This window comes from Mercenaria mercenaria, chromosome 2 (genome assembly GCF_021730395.1).
Source record: "Mercenaria mercenaria strain notata chromosome 2, MADL_Memer_1, whole genome shotgun sequence".
NCBI lineage: Eukaryota > Metazoa > Mollusca > Bivalvia > Venerida > Veneridae > Mercenaria > Mercenaria mercenaria.
The window spans coordinates 64,629,715-64,654,219 of record NC_069362.1 but is presented as its reverse complement, the minus strand read 5'-3'; the positions used below and the strand labels follow the sequence as shown (position 1 = coordinate 64,654,219).

Sequence of the window (24,505 nt, the reverse complement as noted above, 5' to 3'; positions counted from 1 at the left end):
TCCCTTAACAAGCGTCTGGTGATCTCGATAAGAGAAAAAGGAAAAAACTGAGAAAATTCCAGAACTTGGCAAAAGAATGACAGACACAGAATTAAAAGAACAGGGGAACAGATTTTTCACGGCCAGAAAATATGATGAAGCCATTGGATGCTATTCAAAAGCCATTGTAAGTAAACTGTCCTTAGTATCGAGAACAGTCATGACATGTCTCATTGTCTGGCTATTAAAGGACAGTAAGGTATCCAGGGATATAGCCAAGTAACCTATTAAAGTAAACCCTTGGAGAAAAAATTTGAAGGTCCCAAGTAGGGCATGAACCCCCGCACTTTGTGATCTCTAGGCGGACACTCTAACCATGTCTCTAAAGGGATGGAAGTGTCTAGAGGTACGGATCCGTACCTCTAGACAAGCCTGTTAGGGGTTTTCTATGGGTACGGACCTCCTTTTTCTAGAGATTTAGGGTTTTATAACTTAAATTTTGTTAAAAATGAAATGACAAATAAGTCTTAACCAGTCTTCACTTTAAACTGGGATCTAATTGGGTTACAGATACCAGCGTTCACCTGATTGTTTACCTTCTCTTTCAAAACCTAAATAACCAAGGAACTCCAAATGAATACACTGTTCCGTGCTGATTAGTTTGTTGTCAAATAAATTGTTGATAACAGCTAGATTAATGAATGAATCTACTCAGTAGCCCTTAAATGAATTATATTTGAAATTCAGCAAAAAAATATAAATAAATTAGGCATTATAATATGCACCAATTTATTTTGTTATTTAACAAGGTATAATGATAATCGGCACGGAACTGATTGTTTAATTTAATTAATCAATTAAGCAACATTAAGTAAAAGAAACTGTTTGTGAAAACGTCCCATCCCTTACGAAATGGTCAAAAAGCTGCGAACATGCCGCGAACATACCTATTCGCAGTAAGTATTCGCGCGATATTCGCTGCTACCGCGATCATGCCGCGATTGGCTTGATACTAGTTTGCGGGATATTCGCAGGAAGACCAATGATCGCGGCATGTTCGCGAGAAGAACTTGATTATAATCTTTTGGTAAACTGTTACTGAAGAGCTTTTATAAGAGCAGGTAAAAGTTAATTACAACCAGATATTCTGGACATTTTTAGAAGGAAATCTATGTGCATTACAGACAGTTTTCATAAGTGATTCTTAGAGGCTGGTAGGAATATATACTTTTTTGTGGTAAGTCAGAAAATTTATGTTTAATATCTATACTTATAAATCTCAATAAACATAAGGAATTTTGAAAATGAAATAGATATGCTTAACCTTTTGCAGAGCTGTATCAGATTATCTAAAAAGAAATATAAAACTAGCTTATTTTGACAATTTCTAGTTAGCTAGTTCACAGCATGTTCACAGCAACTAGTTCGCGGGATGTTCGCAGCAACTAGTTCGCGGGATGATCGCAGCAACTTGTTCGCGGGAAGTTCACAGCTACTTGTTCGTGGGAAGTTCACAGCTACTTGTTCGCGGGAAGTTTTCGCGGCAACTTGTTCGTGGCAAAACTAATTTGCATGTGAAAAGTGAACACCAAACGAACATCCCGCGAACATTATACCAGTTGTATCAAAAGTGTTTGCGGCATGTTCGCCGGATATTCGCGGCATGATCGCAGCAATTGTTCGTGGCAAACTATAATATTTCCGTAAGGGATGTATCTCGTAACGGCTACCAAATGTGTGAAAAAACATAAATACACTAAGGGTTAATTATCAATTAAAAAAAGTTTTTTTTCCCCAACATATTTAACATTATTTTGTTTAATCTTTATATCTTCTTTCTGCCAGTTTGAATCCTTGTGATTTATTTGGTGTTCCTCGGTTATTTACGTTCGAAAGAAAATGTAACAAATCGGATGAACGTTGTTATCTGTTAACCATTTAGATCCAAAATTTAAGATGAATTCTGATGAAATGTTATTTGTTATTTCATTTTCAACAAAATTGGAAATGTAAATGACCCTTAATCTCTAGAAAAATGGAGGTCCGTACCCCTAGAAAACCCCTAACAGGCTTGTCTAGAGGTACGGATCTGTACCTCTAGAATCAGATTCTAGAGGTACGGATCCCTACCCCTAGACACTTCCAAAAGGGATATAACCAAGAAACCTATTAAGATAAACCCAGGGAGAGAAAATACCAAGGTCCCAACTGGGGTGTGAACTCTGGACCTCGTGATCCATGGGCCGATACTCTAACCACGTCACCCAAATCCATAAAGATCTCAACTGGCAATCCTTTGAACAATGCCGCATCAAATATTCCCTTATCATGTTTTTGTGCCCCCCTTCGAAGAAGGAGAGGTATATTGTTTTGCAGATGTCGATCTGTCGGTAGGTCGGTCGGTCGGAATGTAGACCAGTCCGTTTCTGGATGATAACTCAAGAACGCTTGGGCCTAGGATCATGAAAGTTGATAAGGAGGTTGGACATACCAGCAGATGACCCCTATTGATTTTGAGGTCTGTATGTCAAAGATCAAGGTCACAGTGACCCTGAATAGTTAAACGGTTTCCGGATGATAACTCAAGAACGCTTAAGCCTAGGATCATGAAAGTTGATAGGAAGGTTGGTCATGACCGGCAGATGACCCCTATAGATCTTGAGGTCAGTATGTCAAAGGTCAAGGTCACTGACCAGGAACAGTAAAATGGTTTCTGGGCAATAACTCAAGAACGCTTGGGCCTAGTGTCAGGAAAATGGATAGTGAGGTTGGTCATGACCAGCAAATGACCCCTATTGAATTTGAGGTCATTAGGTCAAAGGTCAAGGTCACATTGGCCAGGAACAGTTAAACGGTTTCTGATCTTACTGTCTAAAACCACAGGGCCTAGGGCTTTGATATTTGGTATGTAGCAAAATCTAGTGGTCCTCTACCAAGATTGTTCAGATTATTTCCCTGGGGTCAAATATGGCCCCACCCCGGGGGTCACATGGTTTATATAGACTTATATAGGAAAAAACTTTGAAAAACCTCTTGTCCAAAACCACAGGGCCTAGGGCTTTGATATTTTGTATATGATATCATCTAGTGGTACTCTACTAAGATTGTTCAAATTATTCCCCTAGGGTCAAATATGGCTCCTCTGGGGGTCACATGGTTTACATAGACTTATATAGGGAAAAACTTTGAAAATCTTCTTGTCCAAACCACAAAGGCTAGGGTTTTGATATTTGTAATGAAGCATCATCTAGTGGTTCTCTACCAAGTTTGTTCAAATTATCCCTCTAGGGTCAAATATGGCCCCGCCCCGGGGGGTCACATGGTTCAGATAGGCTTATATAGGGAAAAAACTTAGAATCTTCATGTCCGTAACCTATATCATTCAAATTTGGACCACATATAGTTTTGAGTGGCAAGATGAATCTTGACATGAGTTGACTTTGATCTTGACCTAGTGACCTACAGTACAGCTAACGCGGCACCTTCATTTGAACACCCGTCGCCGCGATTCCAATTCGCGTGTTCGTTTTTACTGTCCGCCGCGACGGGTGTCATATCGGATGTTTCGGGTGTTCAGGAATGGTCAATGCCGGAGGCAGCGAACGCCACGCGTTGCGATGGAGGGACGCGATGATCCGTGGTGGTCGGCCGCGAGGAACCCTAGTGTTCATTCTGTACTTTTTGAAAGAATTATTTATTTCATAATTTGTAAATATAAATGCTTAAAATATCTGCAGAGATAGTATATCTTATTTGATACCGATCGGCGGATTAATTATTTCTTTCATGCATATAGTGGTCTGACTGTCTCTAGATTTTGAAACAGTTGAGAAAACAGAAAACAAAATTATATACACTCAGAGATAAAAAAAACTTCTGTCAACTATTTTATTTTGTTTATTTTGTTATTAACACTTGCGATATGTGCGAGCTCTTTCTATTTAAAATACGCCGACAACGTGTCAAAATTTGACATGTGTTCAGGCAATTATATGAAAAAATCTTGTGAATGTAATCAACGTATCACATTTGATACAATGTGTGTGTAAAACATCCCTTCACACAATTACTTACAATTTGGATATAATTTATTGAAAAAGATATAATCGCCAATGGCAATAAACAAAAATCAAAACATTAAAAATATCGGACGTAGATAACAACAGTTCCTTCACAATTAAGAAAGGCCCGTTAAAGGTGGACGAGTAAAATGAATAAATGATATACATTGCATATTTACAATAAATACATTATTATTATAGATGATAAATTTAACAATTAAGTGCTACAATATACTGTTAAAAAATTAATGTTAAAATAAAACATTGACCGCGATGGTCCCTCGCACGTGAACACTGCGAATCCTAGTGGCCGTCCACCGCGAACTGCTGTGATCATGACCGCGAGGGCCGACGGGTGTCCGGCCATCGCAACTGAACACCCGATTTTTTTTTTACCCGCGAGGGTCGAAGGGTTTTTGAAGGTGCCGTGCTAGCTGTACTTTCACATTTCTGTAGCTACAGCCTTCAAATTTGGACCACCTGCATAGGTTTGTGTACCAAAACAAACTTTGACCTTGTTATTGACCTAGTGACCTACTTTCACATTTTTGAAGGTACAGGCTTCAAATTTGGACCATATGTATAGTTTTGTGTTCCGAAATGAAATTTGACCTTGATTTTGACCTAGTGACCTACTTTCACGTTTCTCAAGCTACAGCCTTCAAATTTGAACCACATGCATAGTTTTGTGTACCGAAATGAACTTTGATCTTGAGATTGACCTAGTGACCTACTTTCAATCACATTTCTGAAGATACAGGCTTCATATTTGGACCACATGCATAGTTTTATGTTCTGAAATAAAATTTGACCTTGATTTTGACCTAGTGACCTACTTTCACATTTCTCAAGCTACAGCCTTCAAATTTGAACCACATGCATAGTTTTATGTACTGAAATGAACTTTGACCTTGAAATTGATCTAGTAACCTACTTTCATATTTCTGAAGCCACAGCTTTCAAATTTGGACCACATGCACAGGGTTTTGTACCGAATGAAATTTGACCTTGATTTTGACCTTGAGCTAGTCTTGAAATTTGGAACATTCAAAAACGGCTCAGTGGTGGGTGCCAAGATCACTCTGTGATCTCTTGTTAGGTTAATGGGTTAAAGGTCAAGGTCAGATTGAATCAGAACGGTAGAACTTTTGTTTACATTGAGCATACAATTTCTGTTCCTTGTGCAATTACAAATGTATTGAATGCATCAAGGGTGGCATTTCGTGTTCAACGAGCTCTTGTTTAAAATAAACTACAGTCTTATCGCAGTAGACCATAACCACCTCACACCTTCAAGGAACTTGAATTACTTGATCCCACAATCTCATACGCAATACCGTTCTGACTCATCTTTTCCAGGAACAATCTGTTCTTGGAATGGTCTTCCCCTACACATAGTCCAGTTAAAGTTTGATTCTATTCACTGAGAGGCTGGCAGCTAATGGACTATAACCTTCTAATCTATAAAAATTATCTATCTTTTAAACCTTAGTAATCGAAGTTTTCTTTTTAACTTTGCACCTAATGAGCTTGCTCATCTTTTAACAGTCTCCCAAACAAGTGCCTCCCAGTTATAATGAGAATTGATTGTTGGGCAGTATAGAGTAGATGTGGATGTGTAGGCTCTAAAGTGTTAACCCAACAGCAAGATTGTTGGAAGTGGCCTATAAACCTACTATCACTACACTATTACCAAGGTAAACCTGTTACCATGGTAGAGCTTTATTTTTTAATGAAAAAAATCCAAGAACTGCAGCTTCATAGTTTTTTTGATACATTTTCGTATAATTATATTGTAAATGGCATTGTTTCATAAAAGTAAAAGAATCCCATTTTCAAAGAAATTTCTTCTTTTCCAGAATTACCATAATTTTTACACCATAGACTTCAAGCTTCCCATAACTTTGTTAATTCCCTTTGAAATGTATTTTTCTTATTTAGATTACAAGTAAAGAATACATTTTTCTATATTAATTTGAACAGTTTAAGTGAAGAATTTCAAGAAAGTTGTCACAAAATACACCTGAAACGTCATACATTGGTAATAAGTGGCACAAAAATAATCTTAAACTACCCATACATGCCTTACTCAGTAGCTTAACAAAAGTAATTTAGACAATTTAAATCAATGAAAACTGGCTCCATGCATCACAAAATGTTTATTCTTTGATATTGATCAGTCAAATTAAAAAAAAATTGCTGCCTAAAAGTTGTTTAAAATATATGTTCATTTGATTGATACTGCTATTGTTTATTTCTGTTTATTATTTAAAGGAAAAGAACACTGTTCCATTTAAGTCTTTCCTCTTGCAAAAATGTGCAAACATCTGGAAAAACTAAGCATTTTTCATTTTCAACCAACAATTTGCCAGTGTGCAAGTGCTAAATTTGAAACCTGCATTCTCAGCAATTTCTATTGTAATGCAATAGATGTTTTGGAAATTCCATCTTTGATATACCCACATTCAAGTTAATTGCAGTAAGTTTGTATTTTTCAGATCAAGAATCCATATACAGCCACCTACTTTACAAACAGAGCCTTGTGCTACCTAAAACAGAAACATTGGGAGAACGCTATACTGGACTGTCGGCGTGCCTTGGAGCTCGATAAGACACTTGTCAAGGGACATTACTTCATGGGACTTGCACTTAATGAGCAGAATCACCACGATGAAGCTATTGCAAGTTTAAAACGAGGTATATTTCGTTCCTTCTGATATAAAACAGGGGCATTATACACCTTCCTACAACACATATATATTACATGTGATTCTCTGTGTGCTTCCTTAACCTTCAGTCTGCTAAATTTCTAAAATGGACTGGTCTGTCATTCAATTTAGGCAATACCCTTAATTATTTGAAGGGGTGTTTACTGAAAATTTACTGACTGAATAGCAACAGTGCAGACCATGACCAGCCTGCATGAATGTACAGGCTGATCTTGGTCTGCACTGGTTGCATAGGCAGAATCACTTGCTGCCAGCAGGCTAAAGGTTAAAACTGGAGCAGTGGTAAGATATATATAGACCCGAGTTTTTACACTGTCTGTCAGACTGTTAACTGTTAGTTTAGTTTTTATTTATTTTAGCTCCTTTGTGATGAATCATTCTGCAGTCCGCTTTCTGCAGAAACAAGTACTGGTGTCATAAGAGAAGGTATGGTCATGATCCCAGTGAGGCTTAGAATCACAACATTTTGGCTGAGCAGTCATCGCCTAATCTCTAGTCTGTCTCTCCCTTCTGTTGTTTTAAGTGGACACTTTTGACCAAGATCTTTTCCATCTTTAATATCAAGTTGTTGTATACTTGTGTTCAAGTAAAGACAGGCAAAAAGTGATTGATTGATTGTATTTATTCATTGAAATGGGATACAGACATTGCGTTACTCTAGCAGAAATCAAGGGAAATTACAGACATTCAAGAATGTGGCTTATTGTTCTGAAGGGTGATTTTACACTCCAGTGAATTGACAATATTAAGAAATCTTCATATGAGCCGTGCCATAAGAAAATCAACATAGTGGGTTTGCGACCAGCATGGATCCAGACCAGCCTGCGCATCCGCGCAGTCTGGTTAGGATCCATGCTGTTCGCTATCAGTTTCTCCAATTCAAATAGGCTTTAAAAGCGAACAGCATGGATCCTGACCAGACTGCGCGGATGCACAGGCTGGTCTGGATCCATGCTGGTCGCAAACCCACTATGTTGGTTTTCTCATGGCACGGCTCATATCATGTACTACTTGCTCTTATTTTGCTTTTACAGCAAATGATTTAGCAAAAGAGTCAAAGAAGAATTTTGGAGATGATATAACATGTGCTTTAAGACATGCAAAGAGAAAACGGTGGAGCCAGCTAGAGGACAAACGTATACAGCAAGAAATAGACTTACAGTCATATATAAACAGATTGATCAGGGAAGATGTTGAGAGGTAAAAGATATCACTGGCTCTGCAACAAGTTTGTGTACTTTGTTTATGAAGTTTTGTATTTGTTTTTATGCCGAAGTGTCTGTTCAGGTAACTCTGTGAACTGACCTGATAATTATCACTTTTAAGCTACTGTAAAATCATTTAATTTCATGGGCATGAAATTTCATGGTTTTAGTCAAAACGGCAATTGCGTGGGGATATGAATTCATGGATTTCAACTTTTAAACATAATATTGTTGCGAGCTGGTAACGCTCGCAGTGATGGATGTGTGGTTCTACTAAATCACACAGTCAGGCACATTTACTTTCAGAACATCAGACAGTCAGACAGACGGACAACGCTAAAACTGGCTAAAACTTTGACAGAGTGTCAAATGAAAAACGGACTCAAGGACGGACACAGAACACCACAAATGACTCCGCAGCTATGGGTGAAATAAATATAAGGGCTAAACTCAAGAAAATAAGAAAGAGCTCTAACGGTTTATGAAATTTATTAATGGTAAGATACTTGACTAGATCTAGAAAAATATCGAAATTGAACAATGTCGGCAACAAACAACTATTCAAAGCAACAATAGCATTATTCAAATATCAAGTGAGGTGTCGGTGGCTTACTAAATACAAGAATTAAGAATCCTACAAATCACTGGTATTTTATCTACGATAAAATTAAGAAAACTGCAGAATGTTTCCGAAAAATTACCAAACGAGATTCAGAAAGCTAAACCTTAAGAATTAACAAAGTATTTCTATTAATGCTTTAAAATTATTATGTTAAATATAACGTATTATTACCAAATAAATGCTAAGGTATTTTATAATGGATTTATAGTGCTGAAACGAATTTCTACAGAAAGCTATGCCCAAGATTTTACTGGCTGCGGAGTGCTGTCAAACAGTAAACACCGCCTTATATACGGGTACTTCAAACAAAATCAACAGTGTTTGAGATAGTTCAAGAAAAACTAACAAAGGGGCGCAAAAGTATTTCAAACAGTTCCGACACCTCAAACAGCAATAGAAAAGACGTACATGTGCACGGCTTAATAGCAGTAAAAAGATAATATTTCTGCGAACAATCATCATATAAATATAAAAGTACAATATAAGGAGTGGTAGTTGAATGTGCGCTAAAATATACGAATAAATAATAAAAGTTTTCGTCAAACAGTATAGACAGGAACCCCCTACTAGAAAAATGTACTAGATCTAGGAAACTTGATGACGTAAATAATAACTACTTGCACGTGTATGACGTCACGCCTAAACAGCATACAATATGGCGGACGACACAATAAACTGAAGTGTTTTAACATGGAAAAACTGGATAATTAAGGCTTAAAATATGGATTTTGTAGTCAGTAAGTGAATCTTTTATAGAAAAATACATAAACCGATGAGTTACTAAATATTTGACACTAAAATATCGCATATGTATTGCAAAACACCGAAGAGCACGTGTGTTGTGAAAACGAAAGTAGGATTGATTTACCGGCGCACTACAATATGAATGGGAATTTTACTTGTTCGTTGGGATTAAATTTTGTGGATTGACTCAACTACGAATTCCAGGAAAAATTAGTTCCCCATGAATATTAATGATTTTACAGTACTTGTTTTCATTTCAGCCAAAAAATATGAAGTTTGATATAAAAATATACAGTAAAGATTGAAGTGAAAACTGGGATCTGGACAAAATCCCCTGAGGACAAAACCCCCTTCACTCATTTTTGCATAGGCGGACAAATCCCCTATCATCTTCACAAGGAGGACAAAACCCCCTTCGCGTTTTTTACAAGGAGGACAAAACCCCTTAAAAAGTTGCGTTTTTTATGTGCCCCTTGTGAAAAAAAGCATAGGGGGTTTTGTCCTCCTTGTAAAAAACATAAAGGGGTTTTGACCCCCTTGTAAAATTTAGCTAGGAGATTTTGTCCTCTTTGTAAAAAAAGATGAAGGGGGTTTTGTCCGCATATGCAAAAATGAGTGAAGGGGGTTTTGTCCAAAGGGGACTTTGTCCTACATTGTTAAGACCAGTTTTTAAATTGCAGAATAACCCTATAGAAAGTTAATGTTGTTCAACATTTCAAAAGTGTCAAGAAGTTTAACTTCTTTCCTTGATTTTGTACTTAACAAAACTATGGCAATATAATAATACGAAAGGCCACTTCTCCAGAATACAAGTTTCAACAAATTTTGACAGAACATAATTTTTAGCTGTACTAGTTTCCCCAGAAACTGCTTGTTACAATGAACACCAAATTTGGTTTTTAACATCCTGGCAATGACCTTTTGCTGATCAATAGTTCTATTAATTGAACCAATGTATGTTCGTAAAATGTTTGACTTACACAGCTTTTCTACACATTTTTCAAACTACATGGAGGAATTTATCATTAGTTTACGAACTCACTGTATCTCTGTTTACATTTATTACTTGCAATTAGAAAAACGAATTTTCTCAATTCTGAAAGTTTTGACTTGAATCTGAAGGCATGCCGCTGTAAAATGATATTGCACTGTTTCTTGAATAGTATTTAGCAGACTTTCTACTGTTGTATTAACAGAAGAAAAGACAAGCTGTTAGAGGAAGCACAGAATGACCAGATGACAGACACAGACTGTGATCAAGATATAAGGCAACTTGAGGAAGAGCAGGTAAAAGTGTTGTGATCAAATGTATAAGATATTGAATAACTGTTAGCTTGTGTCATACAGTTTCTCCTGTTTTCTGCAATGAAACACATGCTCAAGCATACAGGCTTAGTTCAGCATTTTATATGTCCAGTCATTTTCTCTATTTATCTGTTTTTATTACTGTAATCGGCCGATTATAGGTCGCACTCGTGTATAGGACGCAGTGAAAAAATATCAGCAGAATTCTGGAAAAAATGCTTATACCCATTTATCCGATGTTTGTCCGAAATTCGCTATAGTTTGTACGAACTCACCGGTTTTTGCTAAATCATTGTCAGTGTTTTTGCATGTTGTGAAAGTATTTAAATTGAAAGCATAAACTCTTTGTAAGCACTAAACTGCCGCATCCTCTGATCACTCCATGAATACTGACGCCAATGAAAACGAAAGTACACTTTGGCACGTGGCGGTAAAATGACGTAATTTTAAGATTAGTTTACAAATTGTTTTGAACATTACGGATCAGTGACTATGATCATACTGGATCAGTCCAGAATCTCGCATGCACATGTTTACAGTTGCCTCCGGGTATGATTAAACGGTTAATTGTTTGCAGACTGTGACAGTAGGTGTAAGATATGTAACGCCTCGGGTGTGAATTTCTCAATGAACAAGAGGATTTTAGACAACTATCCAAATTATGTTTGAAGACTAGATAATCGATTTCTGGGCTACCTGATATGGAGTTTCAAGTATTTTAATGTAGTGTACGCTGGGAAAGTTTTACACAGGTTTTGATAAAAACTTAATGATCAGTTACTTTTTGTGACCCCCCCCCCACCTATTAGTGGTTGGGGCATATAGATTTGCTCTTGTCCGTCCGTCCTTCTGTCCGTGCATCCATCCGAAGTTCGTGACACGCCTAGCTCAAAATGTATTTGATATAAATATATGAAACCTTGCATGAGTCTTTCTCATGATATGAACTTGCGCACCTTCTATTTTTCGTCTGGCTCCGCCCCCTAATTTTAGAGTTATGGCCACTGAAATAGTCAAAAATGCACATTTTCACCTTGTGACACGCCTAGCTCAAAAAGTATTTGATATAGATTCATGAAACCTTGCATGAGTCTTAATCATGATATAAACTTGCGCACCTCCTATTTATGTCTCCCCCAGGAGACATATTGTTTTTGCCCTGTCCGTCCGTCCGTCCGTCTGTTCGTCCGTTCGTCCGTCCTTCCGTACATCACACTTCATTTCCGAGCAATAACTGGAGAACCATTTGACCTAGAACCTTCAAACTTCATAGGGTTGTAGGGCTGCTGGAGTAGACGACCCCTATTGTTTTTGGGGTCACTCCGTCAAAGGTCAAGGTCACAGGGGCCTGAACATTGAAAACCATTTCCGATCAATAACTAGAGAACCACTTGATCCAGAATGTTGAAACTTCATAGGATGATTGATCATGAAGAGTAGATGACCCCTATTGATTTTGGGGTCACTCCGTCAAAGGTCAAGGTCACAGGGGCCTGAACATTGAAAACCATTTCCGATCAATAACTAGAGAACCACTTGACCCAGAATGTTGAAACTTCATAGAGTGATTGGTCATGAAGAGTAGATGACCCCTATTGAATTTGGGGTCACTCCGTCAAGGTCACAGGGGCCTGAACATTGACTTATGTCTCCCCCAGGAGGCATATTGTTTTTGCCCTGTCCGTCTGTCCATCCGTCCCTCCGTCCTTACGTCCATTTGTCCGTCCGTACGTCACACTTCATTTCCGAGCAATAAATGGAGAACCATTTGACCTAGAACCTTCAAACTTCATAGGGTTGTAGGGCTGCTGGATTAGACGACCCCTATTGTTTTTGGGGTCACTCTGTCAAAGGTCAAGGTCACAGGGGCCTGAACATTGAAAACCATTTCCGATCAATAACTAGAGAACCACTTGATCCAGAATGTTGAAACTTCATAGGATGATTGATCATGAAGAGTAGATGACCCCTATTGATTTTGGGGTCACTCCGGCAAAGGTCAAGGTCACAGGGGCCTGAACATTGAAAACCATTTCCGATCAATAACTAGAGAACCACTTGACCCAGAATGTTGAAACTTCATAGGATGATTGGTCATGAAGAGTAGATGACCCCTATTTATTTTGGGTTCACTCCGTCAAAGGTCAAGGTCACAGGGGCCTGAACATAGAAAACCATTTCCAGTCAGTAACTTGAGAACCACTTGACCCAGAATGTTGAAACTTAATAGAATGATTGGTCATGCAGAGAAGATGACCCCTAACGATTTTGGGTTCACTCTGTGAAAGGTCAAGGTCACAGGGGCCCGAACATTGAAAACCATTTCCGGTCAGTAACTTGAGAACCACTTGACCCAGAATGATGAAACTTCATAGGATGATTGGTCATGCAGAGTAGATGACCCCTAACGATTTTAGGTTCACTCTGTTAAAGGTCAAGGCCACAGGGGCCTGAACATGGAAAACCATTTCCAATCAATAACTTGAGAACCTCTCGACCCAGAATGTTGAAACTTCATAGGATGATTGTTCATGCAGAGTAAATGACCCCTATTGTTTTTGGGGTCACTCCGTTAAAGGTCAAGGTCACAGGGGCCTGAACATTGATAACCAGTTCCGATGGATAACTTGAGAACCACTTGACCCAGAATGTTGAAACTTCAAAGGATGATTGAACATGCAGAGTAGATGACCCCTATTCATTTTGGGGTCAGTCTTTTAAAGGTCAAGGTCACAGTGGCCTGTTCATGTAAAATCATTTTTTGGAAATAACTTGAGAAGCACTTGACCTACAATGTTGAAACTTAATAGGATGATTGGACATGCAGAGTAGATGACCCCTATTTATTTTGAGGTCACTTGATCAAAGGTCAAGGTCACAGGAGCCTGAACAGTGACTTGAGAACCACTAGGCCAAGAGTGTTGAAATTTAGCGGGATGACTGGACATGCCAAGTAGATCATCCTTATTGCAGCCAACCATCAGTGTCTCTTTGACTTTCGCTCCTGACCCCTATTGACTTCTTGCCTATAGGACTTTGCATTGGGGGAGACATGCGCTTTTTTACAAAAGCATTTTCTAGTTTTCATCTGGGTCTGCCCTGTATTTCTAGAGTTATGGCCCCTGAAATAGTCAAAAATGCACATTTTCACCTTGTGACACGCCTAGTGGATTTTTTGTTTGTAATGCTCATAGCTCAAAAAGTATATGGTATAGAATAATGAATCCATTTCATAAATTTTTTTTGAGGCTATACCCCATTAATACTGCAAACATTTGAATGACTTCCCCTTATTTGTGACAAATGTACCAGTGGGGGACACACTCTGTGTCCTACAGACACATTCTAGTTTTTTTTGTTTGTTTTTAGCTCGACTATTCATAGAATAGTAGAGCTATTGGACTCGCCCATGCGTCGGCGTCGGCGTCCGCGTCCGCGTCCGCGTCCCGATTTGGTTAAGTTTTGTATGTAAGCTGGTATCTCAGCAGTCACGTGTGGGAATGGATTGAAACTTCACACACTTATTCACTGTGATAAACTGACTTACATTGCACAGGTCCCATAACTCTATTTTGCTTTTTTACAAAATTATGCCCCTTTTTTGACTTAGAAATTTTTGGTTAAGGTTTTGTATGTAAGCTGGTATCTCAGTAACAACTTGTGGGAATGGATTGAAACTTCACACACTTATTCACTATGATAAACTGACTTACATTGCACAGGTCCATAACTCTATTTTGCTTTTTTACAAAATTATGCCCCTTTTTTGACTTAAAAATTTTTGGTTAAGGTTTTGTATGTAAGCTGGTATCTCAGTACTCACTAATTGGAATGGATTGAAACTTCACACACTTGTTCACTGTCATGATCTGACATGCACAAAGCAGGTTCCATAACTCTATTTTGCTTTTTTTACAAAATTATGCCCCTTTTTCGACTTAGAATTTTTTGGTTAAGGTTTTGTATGTAAGCTGGTATCTCAGTATCCACTAATGGGAAAGGATTGAAACTTCACACACTTGTTCACTGTCATGATATGACATGCAGTGCAAAGGGTCAATAACTCAACTTTGCATTTTACAAAATTATGCACCTTTTTAAACTTAGGAGTTTTGGGTTAAATTCTTATATGTAAGCTGGTATCTCAGTACCCTCTAATGGGAATGGATTGAAACTTCACACACTTGTCCACTGTCATGAGCTGATAAGCACTATGCAGGTTCCATAACCCTATTTTGCTTTTTTTAAATTATGCCCCTTTTTCGACTTTCGTATTCATTCAATCGACAAGGCTGTTGAATAGTCGAGCGTTGCTGTCCTCCGACAGCTCTTGTTGTTTGATTTAACATCGCACTGACACATGATAGGTCATATGGCGACTTTCCAGCTTTAGTGGTGGAGGAAGACCCCAGGTGCCCCTCCATGCATTATTTCATCACGAGCAGGCACCTGGGTAAAACCACCGACCTTCCGTAAGCCAGCTGGATGGCTTCCTCAGATAAAGAATTCAACGTCCCGAGTGAGGCTCGAACCCACATCGATGAGGGGCAAGTGATTTGAAGTCCGCGACCTGAACCACTAGGCCACGGAGGCCCCTAATGATCAGTTACAGAAATGCGTTGTAAAATGTATTTTAATGAAAAACAGCTTTATTTTTTTGATATCTTAAGATTTTACGTCGGTTCTTAATTTTATATTTCATGCAAAAATAATTTAAGGCGCCGGGTCCCGATACCGGCTATTAGCTATGCCCGAGTCATTGGTATTTACTCCTCTTGAATTGTCTTCACTATAAAGGTACGTGGTGTAAACAAAGATCGATTTTTTTAATTTTTGAGTTGGGGGAAATGTTTGGTCTTTTTCTATCCCCATATATAGGACGCATCGGTCCTTCGAGACCAGAATCTCAGTAAAAAATGTGCGTGTTATATTCGTAGGATGACAGTACTCAGAATCCTGGATAAACCATATTTCTAGCAACTGGTGTTTCACTGCAGATAAAAATTTAATTATTCATGTAATTATGAAATAAAATCTATAAATATTTTTCATTTTCCATTTCAGGATAAGCGTACAGCTGAAGTGAATGAATTATTTGGTCAGGTTGATGAAAAGAGACAGGTAAGTGTGAACATGTCTGAAACTTTTAGTCTTGTCAACTCTACATTTAACATGTCTCCCTCTCTCTGGTTACGTTTATTGAACTTGAAACATTACGAAATAACCAATGGCTTTGGCATATAATATGCTTTTAACACATGAACTATCTGTGCATATGTTTTATCCTTAGAAACTCCATTTGAACTAGATGTTTTTATTGTTGATATACATAGTTTAGATTAAAGTTGAAAGACAACATAATTATCACAGAAAACACAAACTTCTTAATCAGTTTGAAATGTAGTTATATGTTTGTGCATTCAGAGACGTGATGTGCCTGACTGTATGTGTGGAAGAATCAGTTTTGAGTTAATGCGAGACCCTGTGATAACCCCTAGTGGAATTACCTACGACAAAAAAGACATTCTTGAACATTTACAGGTACTGTTTCCCTAGTGCTTTCTGCTTGTGTTAATAATTATCTATGTTAAGTTATGTTTTCTCCCGCACTTTGCTTGATGAGAACGAAGTCCATATTGTTGTCAGTATTTACCTATTATTGATACAATGCAATGAAGATACATGTACATTTGTATCTTATAATTTTTGACTATTGAATCATTGAATTATATGTGATATTCTCAAGAAGACAAAACTAGATAATTATTGCCTTTCAGTGAGGTCGATGTGATAAGTTTTATTTCAAGTCGACAAGACAGAAAAACAGTACAACATAAGCCGCTTTATATTTTAATTATTAAGCGGCAAGCACTTTTGAACCGATGTCATATGTTAACCTTTAGCCTGTTGGCGGCAAGTAATTTCAACATGGAATAAGTGATATTGCTAGAGGGTGTAGCCTGGGGTTGATACAATTTTTCTTAGGCTGACAAACCTCGTATCAGCAGAATTAATAAACAGCAATTTTTTTTTATCAATAACATTTACCTTGCTAAATTTCTAAAATAGACTGTTCTCTCATTCAATTTAGGCAGTACCATTTATCATTCGAAGGTGTGTTCACTGAAAAATTTACTGACTGAATAGCAAACAGTGCAGATTAAGATTAGCCTCCACATCCATGCAGGCTGAGGTTGGTCTGCACTGGCTGCATAGGCAGAATCACTTGCTGCCAGCAGCCGAGTAAATTGGAAATTACCTGTGAGAAGTTATCAGTTCTGAATGTTTGCAGCAGTTGGTAGTTTTTAGCTCGACTATACGAAGTATAAGGAGAGCTATCCTACTCGCGTCGGCGTCGGCATCTTTCTGCGTCCCCACCTTGGTTAAAGTTTTGGTGCACTTTCTCTTTTTTCCATCTTATCCCTGTAATTACTTGATGGATTTGATTCAAACTTGAAATACTTATTCCTCATCATCATCCACATCATCTGACACAAGGGCCATAACTCTGGCACCAATATTTCATGAATTATCCCCCCTTTTCACTTAGATTTTCAGGTTAAAGTTTTGATGCACTTTCACTCTATCTCTGTTATTACTGAATGGATTTGATTCAAACTTAAAATAGTTGTTCAACATCATCACCCACATCATATGACACAAGGTGCATAATTCTGGCACAATTTTTTCATGAATTATTCCTCCTTTTTACTTAGAATTTCAGGTTAAAGTTTTGGTGCACTTTCACTCTACCTCTGTTATTACTGAATGGATTTGATTCAAACTTAAAATAGTTGTTTAGCATCATCACCCACATCATATGACACAAGATGCATAACTCTGGCACAATTTTTCATGAATTATTCCCCTTTTTACTTAGAATTTCAGGTTAAAGTTTTATGCACTTTCACTCTATCTCTGTTATAACTGAATGGATCTGATTCAAACTTAAACAATTGTTCAACATCATTACCCTTATCATATGACACAAGGTGCATAACTCGGGGACCAATTTTTCATGAATTATTTCCCCTTTTTACTTAGAATTTTAGGTTAAAGTTTTGATGAACTTTCACTCTGTCTCTGTTATTACTGAATGGATTTGATTCAAACTTAAAATAGTTGTTCAACATCATCACCCACACTATATGACACAAGCTGCATAACTCTGGCACCAATATTTAATGAATTATGCCCCTTTTTGCTTAGGATATACTTATATAGTGTTTTGATACATTTTATCTTTACCTCTCTTATTACTTTAAGTTGATATTTTTGACATAGACACAGGCTATTGTGCAATATCTTCATCCACAATTGGAGTCATTAAACACTCCAGTGACAGCTCTAGTTTCCTCAGATGTGCCCAGTTTCACTATCCAGCATCGAAATAGTCGAGCGCGCTGTCTCCTGTGACAGCTCTTGTTTTCTAGTAGGTCTCAGATTACATGTAACACCACACTGTCATGATGTTAAAATGATTTTACATCACTGCTTAAGGTCTATTTTTGGCCTGACCATGTGTCATTATCACATTATATCATAAATCATGGGACAGTGTTAAGACCAGTGGAAATTTGCTAAGTAACGATTTGATAATGGTAACAACTAAGGAGATAGCAAAAGTCATTGTCACCCTCCTGATAAGTATCATATCATAACCAATGACATACAAGTCAACAAGTAGATTATTTTGTGGATGTCACAGCATAAGACCTAATTGTAACAATTAGGTCTTATGCTGTGACATCCATATAATAATCTACTTGTTGAATGTAGGAACCTTTATACAATATAGTATGTCAAAATGCAAATAGTAAGCAAAATTAATATTTACTGTTCTGATTATGACATCACTTCCCTTCTTGTTGTTACTGGTATTATTATGTACAACGCCACTGAATATGTCATTGTATAGAAATAGGCGTTTACCGGTAATCAAATTAATCAGTTTCAGTTATTCTTTTGAGGATTGAAATGTGGAAACACTTTGTCTTCTTTTTTTTTTGACTAAACTGGGAACCAACCAGTATTTCTTGTCTTTATTTTGGTTTTATTTTTGATCAGTAACATGAAATGACCTTGAATATTTTTCATGTTGGTATGTAATTAACTTACGCAAGGCATTGAGTCTTTCAAGATACTATGTTCGCATGCAAGAAACTCACACTAAAACAGTGAATTTAGCAGGATAAAATCTATTATTACATACTCGTTTCTATTCCCCGTTATGTTACACTGGTACCGGAAACGTCAATATTTTTCCATACACTGACACCTGAATTTCATATCGGGTGCGTGACGTAATTCAATGTGGGTTGTTGCACTATTTTATCGAGCCCGTAAGGGAGCGAAGACGTAGTTGTCCAAATGGCTGTTTGGTGTACGTGCGTGCATCTGTCCGTCAGTTAGTGGATTTCTTTGTCCGGACTATAAGTCTGTCATTTATTGTGGGATTTTAAAATAGCTGGGCACAATTGTTCACCACCATGAGACGACATGTCGCGTGCAAAACCCGTGTCAATATTTTAACGGTCAAGGTCACACTTGGAGTTTAAAGGTCAAATATGGCTATAATTGACCTTGTCCGGACAATAACTTCGTCATTGAATGTGAGTTATAAAATAACCTGGCACAGTTGTTTACCACCATGAAATGGTGGTGTTAATATCTTAAAGGTCAAGGTCACACTTGGAGTTTAAAGGTCAAATATGGCTATAATTGACCTTGTCTGGACAATAACTTTGTCATTGATTGTGGGATTTTAAAATAATCTGGCACAATTGTCATCATGAGCGATTTCATTGGCAAACCGTTGTCAATATCTAAGAGTTAAGGTCACCTGGAGTTTAAAGTCAATTATGGCTGAATTGACCTTGACGGACAATACTTTGTCATTAATGTGGGTTATAAAATAATCTGGACAATTGTTTATTGCCATGTTTTTCAATGAGACAGAGTATTGTGTGAATCCAGTCTTCTGACAGTGGTGGCTCGACATTTGCTGCATTAGTTTTATATTTAGTACAGTATGGTCTCATATTCAGGCTATTGACATATAGATATTTACATATATTTATACGTTTAATCTAGTAAGAAAAGGTTATATCTTTGCTCGGAAAATCCTCTTTCGCGAAATTTGCTCCTAAAGTCGCGCAGTATTTCCACTGAAGAACTCGTGCATGTTTCCCGATACAAAGCTAATAACCTGTAATTATTGTACTTTTTTTTAAACTGCTGAAAATCATGAAATAATAATTCAAACATTACGGAACTGTAGCAAATATATCTGTTTTTCTTTATTTCAGAGAGTTGGTCATTTTGATCCAGTGACTAGAACTGACTTGAATCAAAATCAGTTAATTCCTAATTTAGCTATGAAAGAAGTTATAGAACATTATCTGGAGGAAAATCCGTGGGCCGAGGAATTCTGAGTGGAAACTTGGATGTGGACTGAAGAATTCTGAGTGGAAACTTGTGTATGTGCCGAGGAATTCTGAATGGGAATTTGGGCAGATAAGTTTTACAGTTTCAGCAGAAAACAATTTCATAAGAGAGAGGCTTGGAAGAGTTTCCAGCAGTGTGTGAAAAAACAACAGAGAAATGGATACAGTGATTATTAATTTTCAGTTTCCGTATTCACTAAGTTCTGTGATTTTAAGGAATTTATTTAAATAAATCTTGAAAAAAAGCTATCCAGTAGTGAAATAAAAATGCACATGTTGTATTCTGCGTGATACCTGGGTGAAAATAAAGATATGTTCTGTTCTGTTCTGTTCTGCAAGAGTAAAGACTGAGTCAGTAGTGAAAATGATGCTAGCACTATTCAGATTAAAAGTTCAATGAACTATTAAAAGTATTGAACAGGTTTGTCTTGAATTGCAGCTTTTTTTTGCAGGATCCAGATGTAACCTGTTCATGACTCATAAGGGTCTTCAGTCTGGTTGTAGGATCTTTTTGAATTCTTAAGATATTTTTAATAATGTCCGTTTTATAGCCAAAAATGTATTTTTCCCTAATGAAAAAATTCAAACTTTTTTTTTGAAATTTTACATAAACATGGAAATGTAAAATGGAAAGAAATGATAAAAGTTTTGTAATAATCGATCCACAGTTAAATTAAAATTGAATTTAAAAAATATTTGGGGTTGATAATGGCTGAAATTTACAATTAGAAAAAAATAACATGTTGTGAAAAAAGGTTGATCTGACAGTGTGTAGAATGCATAAGTGATTGTAAAGAAATCTAAGTTAGAAATATGCCTGATTGGGGCTGACTTAAAAGAGAATTCTCCACTAATGTTGTTATAAAATCAATCTGTTTGCTATATTTGAGAAAAAACAGCATTTTTATTTCAGTACTGTATTGTGTAGGTTAAAATAATCTCTTCTATTAGAATGAAATTCTACTGGAGTCTATATCTCAGAACTATTTTCTGTGTAATAAAGGTGCAGAGTAGGTATTATTTCAGGGGAATGTGTTGTTTAAACTCCCTCTACACAAAACTCCTCTCACTGGTTTCTGAAGAAGTAGACAGTACCCTCCAGCTGATTTTTAAGGTAGTACAAAAACATTTGTGATGAAACTTCAGACTGGACGAAACCCCTTTTGTGAACAAATTCCCTACCATGTTTTGAACAGGTAGGACAAAACCCCTTCCAATGTGCTATAGAAATGTCATTTGTTGGAAGTGTTATGTCTGCATATTTAGAATTACAGGTGTGATGAAATTATTTTGCCTGCATTGAAGATTTTTGTCCAACCTGTTTAAAAAGCTGGAGGGGGTTTGCCCACATTATCAGACATCAGCAGAAGTGGTTTTGTCTTGCCCTCTCTTGGTGAAAATCTATTTACAGAAATACATAAACAAGCATTGGAATGATTTAAGGTCTGGTTTTTTTTTTAATATTTATCAACATTTTGTTTATTTAATATTTTTTAGTAACGTGATAATGCATGGTACTTCAGGCATGTGTATTTCTGCCAATTTGCTCATGCAGAATTGAGACTTGTGGACTTGACAAAAACCACAGTAGTTGTTAGTTCCTTATCACAATCAACTTATTCATTATTCCATTTATCTTATACCTCATGTTTGTTGCTTAGGCCTAAAAAGTCTGTGTTTAGGGCAACAGTCTCAAAAGGGATAGGTAGGATTGAAATTTGAGCTTTTTCTGCTTTGTTTTCAGTCTTGTTTAATTAGGAAACCAGTTGGGGATCCTTAAGATGAAGTATTACATGTTTAAATATATTATTATTATTATATATAACTCTCATATGTCCCCTTGTTCCTGCAGTAATGTGTATTTAGATATATTCATATAACAATGATTACACTAGGGTACAATTAAATGTAAAAGTATGCAGGTTATTGTCAAGCTCAGTCAAAAGTCCTTACCACCCTGTTTAAGTCAATTTACTTGAAATTAGACATATTGCAACTAGACTTTAGTCAAACTTTATATAAAATCAATCCATTCCTATGTACGTACGTCTCATTATGTGGAAGTATTCACTATACAGAGTGAGGTTGCCCAAAACAAAGAAGTTTAAAAAAAAAAAGCCCGAGTTATTGTTTCCACTTTATCACCAGCACTGGCTTTGGTTAAGATTTTTACCTATGTCCACTTTTTCTTGAAACTTATAAACTTTGCACACTTGTTTATCATCATTAGGGGTGAGTAAGAAGGCCAAGGTTCATAACTATCACATGCATTTTGTCTAAATAATGGCTATTTTTGTGCTAAGAAAATTGAAATGTTTTGGTTAAACTTTTTGTAATGTCCATTTTCAAAGAATACTGCAAGAGCAATAGCTTTGAAACTTTGCAGACTTGTTTATCATCTTTGGATTACTATTTTGATCAAAAGCTGTAACTCTCACATTTTTACATACTTAAAAAGTTGGAATTTCTTGGTTAAAATTTTTGTTAAGGTCCACTTCTCTTTTAATACTGTTAAGTTTTGTACATGGTTTACTATAGTGATACCCCATGTCTGTTGTTTTTATCTGTTGCACCTCAGTGTCAACAATTTTACTCTTCATATTCTAGAGTTCATAATTTTTGCCTTTTGCCCAGTCTAGACGAAACTTTGTCAGAATATTTTCCCTCAGTAAAATTTTGGATGATATTGAAAGTGGGTCATCAGAGATCACAAAATATGTCAGTAGGTCAGATCATAGAAAAATCTTGTTAACACTGTAAAGGCTACATTTTCTATCTGATCTTCATAAAACTTTGTCAGAATATCGTTCTGTCCCTATGAAATCTAGGTAAAGTTCAGAATTGGATTAACTGTGGTCAGTACTAGGCACCTATGTCAATTCATAGAAAATTTTTGTTAACACTCAAGCAGCTGCATTTTATACTTGATCATTATACATTGTGATTGTCAGAATATTTTTTTCTCTGTGAGATCTAAGTCATGTTAAAAACTGCATTATCCAAGATCAGTAAGTATGTCAAAATGTCATACATTTTTAGCTCACCTGAGCCAAAGGCTCATGGTGAGCTTCACAAGAATGATCCTTGGGTGGTCCCCTTTCAAAATTATTCAAAGAATTTAATTCCATGCAGAACTCTGGTTGCCATGGCAACTGAAAGGAAAAACTTTAAACATCTTCTTGTCCAAAACCGCAAGGCGTAGAGCCTTGATATTTGGCGTCATCTTATGGTCCTCTATCAAGATTGTTCAAATTGTGCCCCTGGGGTGAAAAGAGGCCCCGCCCCAGGGGTCACAAGTTTTACATAGACTTATATAGTAAAAAACTTTAAAAATCTTCTTGTCTAAAACCACATGACCTAGGTCTTTGATATTTTGTATGTAGCATTGCCTTGAACTCCGCTACCAAAATTGTTCAAATTATGCCCCTGGGGTGAAAAGAGGCCCTGCCCTGGGGGGTCTCATGTTTTACATATAGACTTATATAGGAAAAAAAACTTTAAAAATCTTTTTGTATGCCTGAAACTGCAAGGCCTAGGCTTTTGATTAAGTATGTTGCCTTTCCTAGTGTTTCTCTTCCAAAGTTGTTCAAATTATGTCCCAAGGGTGAAAAGTTTAACATAGACTTATATAGGAAAAAAATTAAAGATCTTCTTGTCTGAAAGTTCAAGGCCTAGGCATTTGATATTTGGTATGTAACATTGCCTGGTGGATCTCTTACAAGTTTGTTCAAATTATGCCCCTGGGGTGAAAAGAGGCCCCACCCTGGGGGTCACTTGTTATGATTATGAGTTATATAGGAAAAAAAATACTTCAAAAATTATCAGGTCATATTTCCTAGACTGTTTAATTATAATTATCTGATGACCCAAGTGATTAGGGATCACTTGACTGTGACCTTGACCTACTGACCTACTTTCTTGTTTTTTAAGATACAGCCTTGAAATTTGGATGACATGGACAGTTTTGCACACCAGTCTTAAAACTGTCTTTCAGTGACCATGAATGTGACCTACTGACATACTTTCTCATATTTTAGCGTCAGTTTTACATTTGAAACATGTGGCTCATATTACTCAGGTGAGCGATTCAGGGTCATCATGACCCTCTTGTTAAGTATATGTACTGAAATTCTCATAACCTGATTTATATCCAGTTGAATCCTTGAAAGATGTACCTCGGTATACATAGCCATCTTCCTCTGTAGATAACTCACTCCAGAGCATTATATATATATACACACCAAATTTCAGTCTTTCAAGTAATATAGGGATTGCAGTATATTAAAGTGTTGCATTACTTGAGACAAGGTTTTATTTTGTGTAACTTAAGTAATTGTCTATGTTTTTATTATGTACATTCTACAGCATACACTGTTTTGTGATGATATCATGAAATAAAGGTTATAAATTGTAA

The 24,505-nt window shown here is 36.8% G+C and overlaps 1 protein-coding gene across 1 annotated transcript; it reads left to right on the top strand.

Annotated features, from left to right (window-relative positions):
• The first annotated feature begins 5 nt into the window (after window positions 1-5).
• Window positions 6-24,505, top strand: LOC123564093 (E3 ubiquitin-protein ligase CHIP-like). The gene is made up of 7 exons (XM_045357397.2): window positions 6-166; window positions 6,539-6,737; window positions 7,804-7,969; window positions 10,537-10,627; window positions 15,710-15,766; window positions 16,070-16,186; window positions 19,954-24,505. Exons 1-7 carry the CDS (start codon window positions 77-79, stop codon window positions 20,077-20,079), a joined length of 846 nt encoding a protein of 281 aa, XP_045213332.1. The 5' UTR covers window positions 6-76; the 3' UTR covers window positions 20,080-24,505.

Coding starts and splice junctions, on each gene's coding strand:
- LOC123564093 (XM_045357397.2), top strand. CDS start 77: ATGACAGACACAGAATTAAAAGAACAGGGGAACAGATTTTTCACGGCC. Junction 167..6,538: donor GATGCTATTCAAAAGCCATT/GTAAGTAAACTG, acceptor TGTATTTTTCAG/ATCAAGAATCCATATACAGC. Junction 16,187..19,953: donor ACATTCTTGAACATTTACAG/GTACTGTTTCCC, acceptor TCTTTATTTCAG/AGAGTTGGTCATTTTGATCC.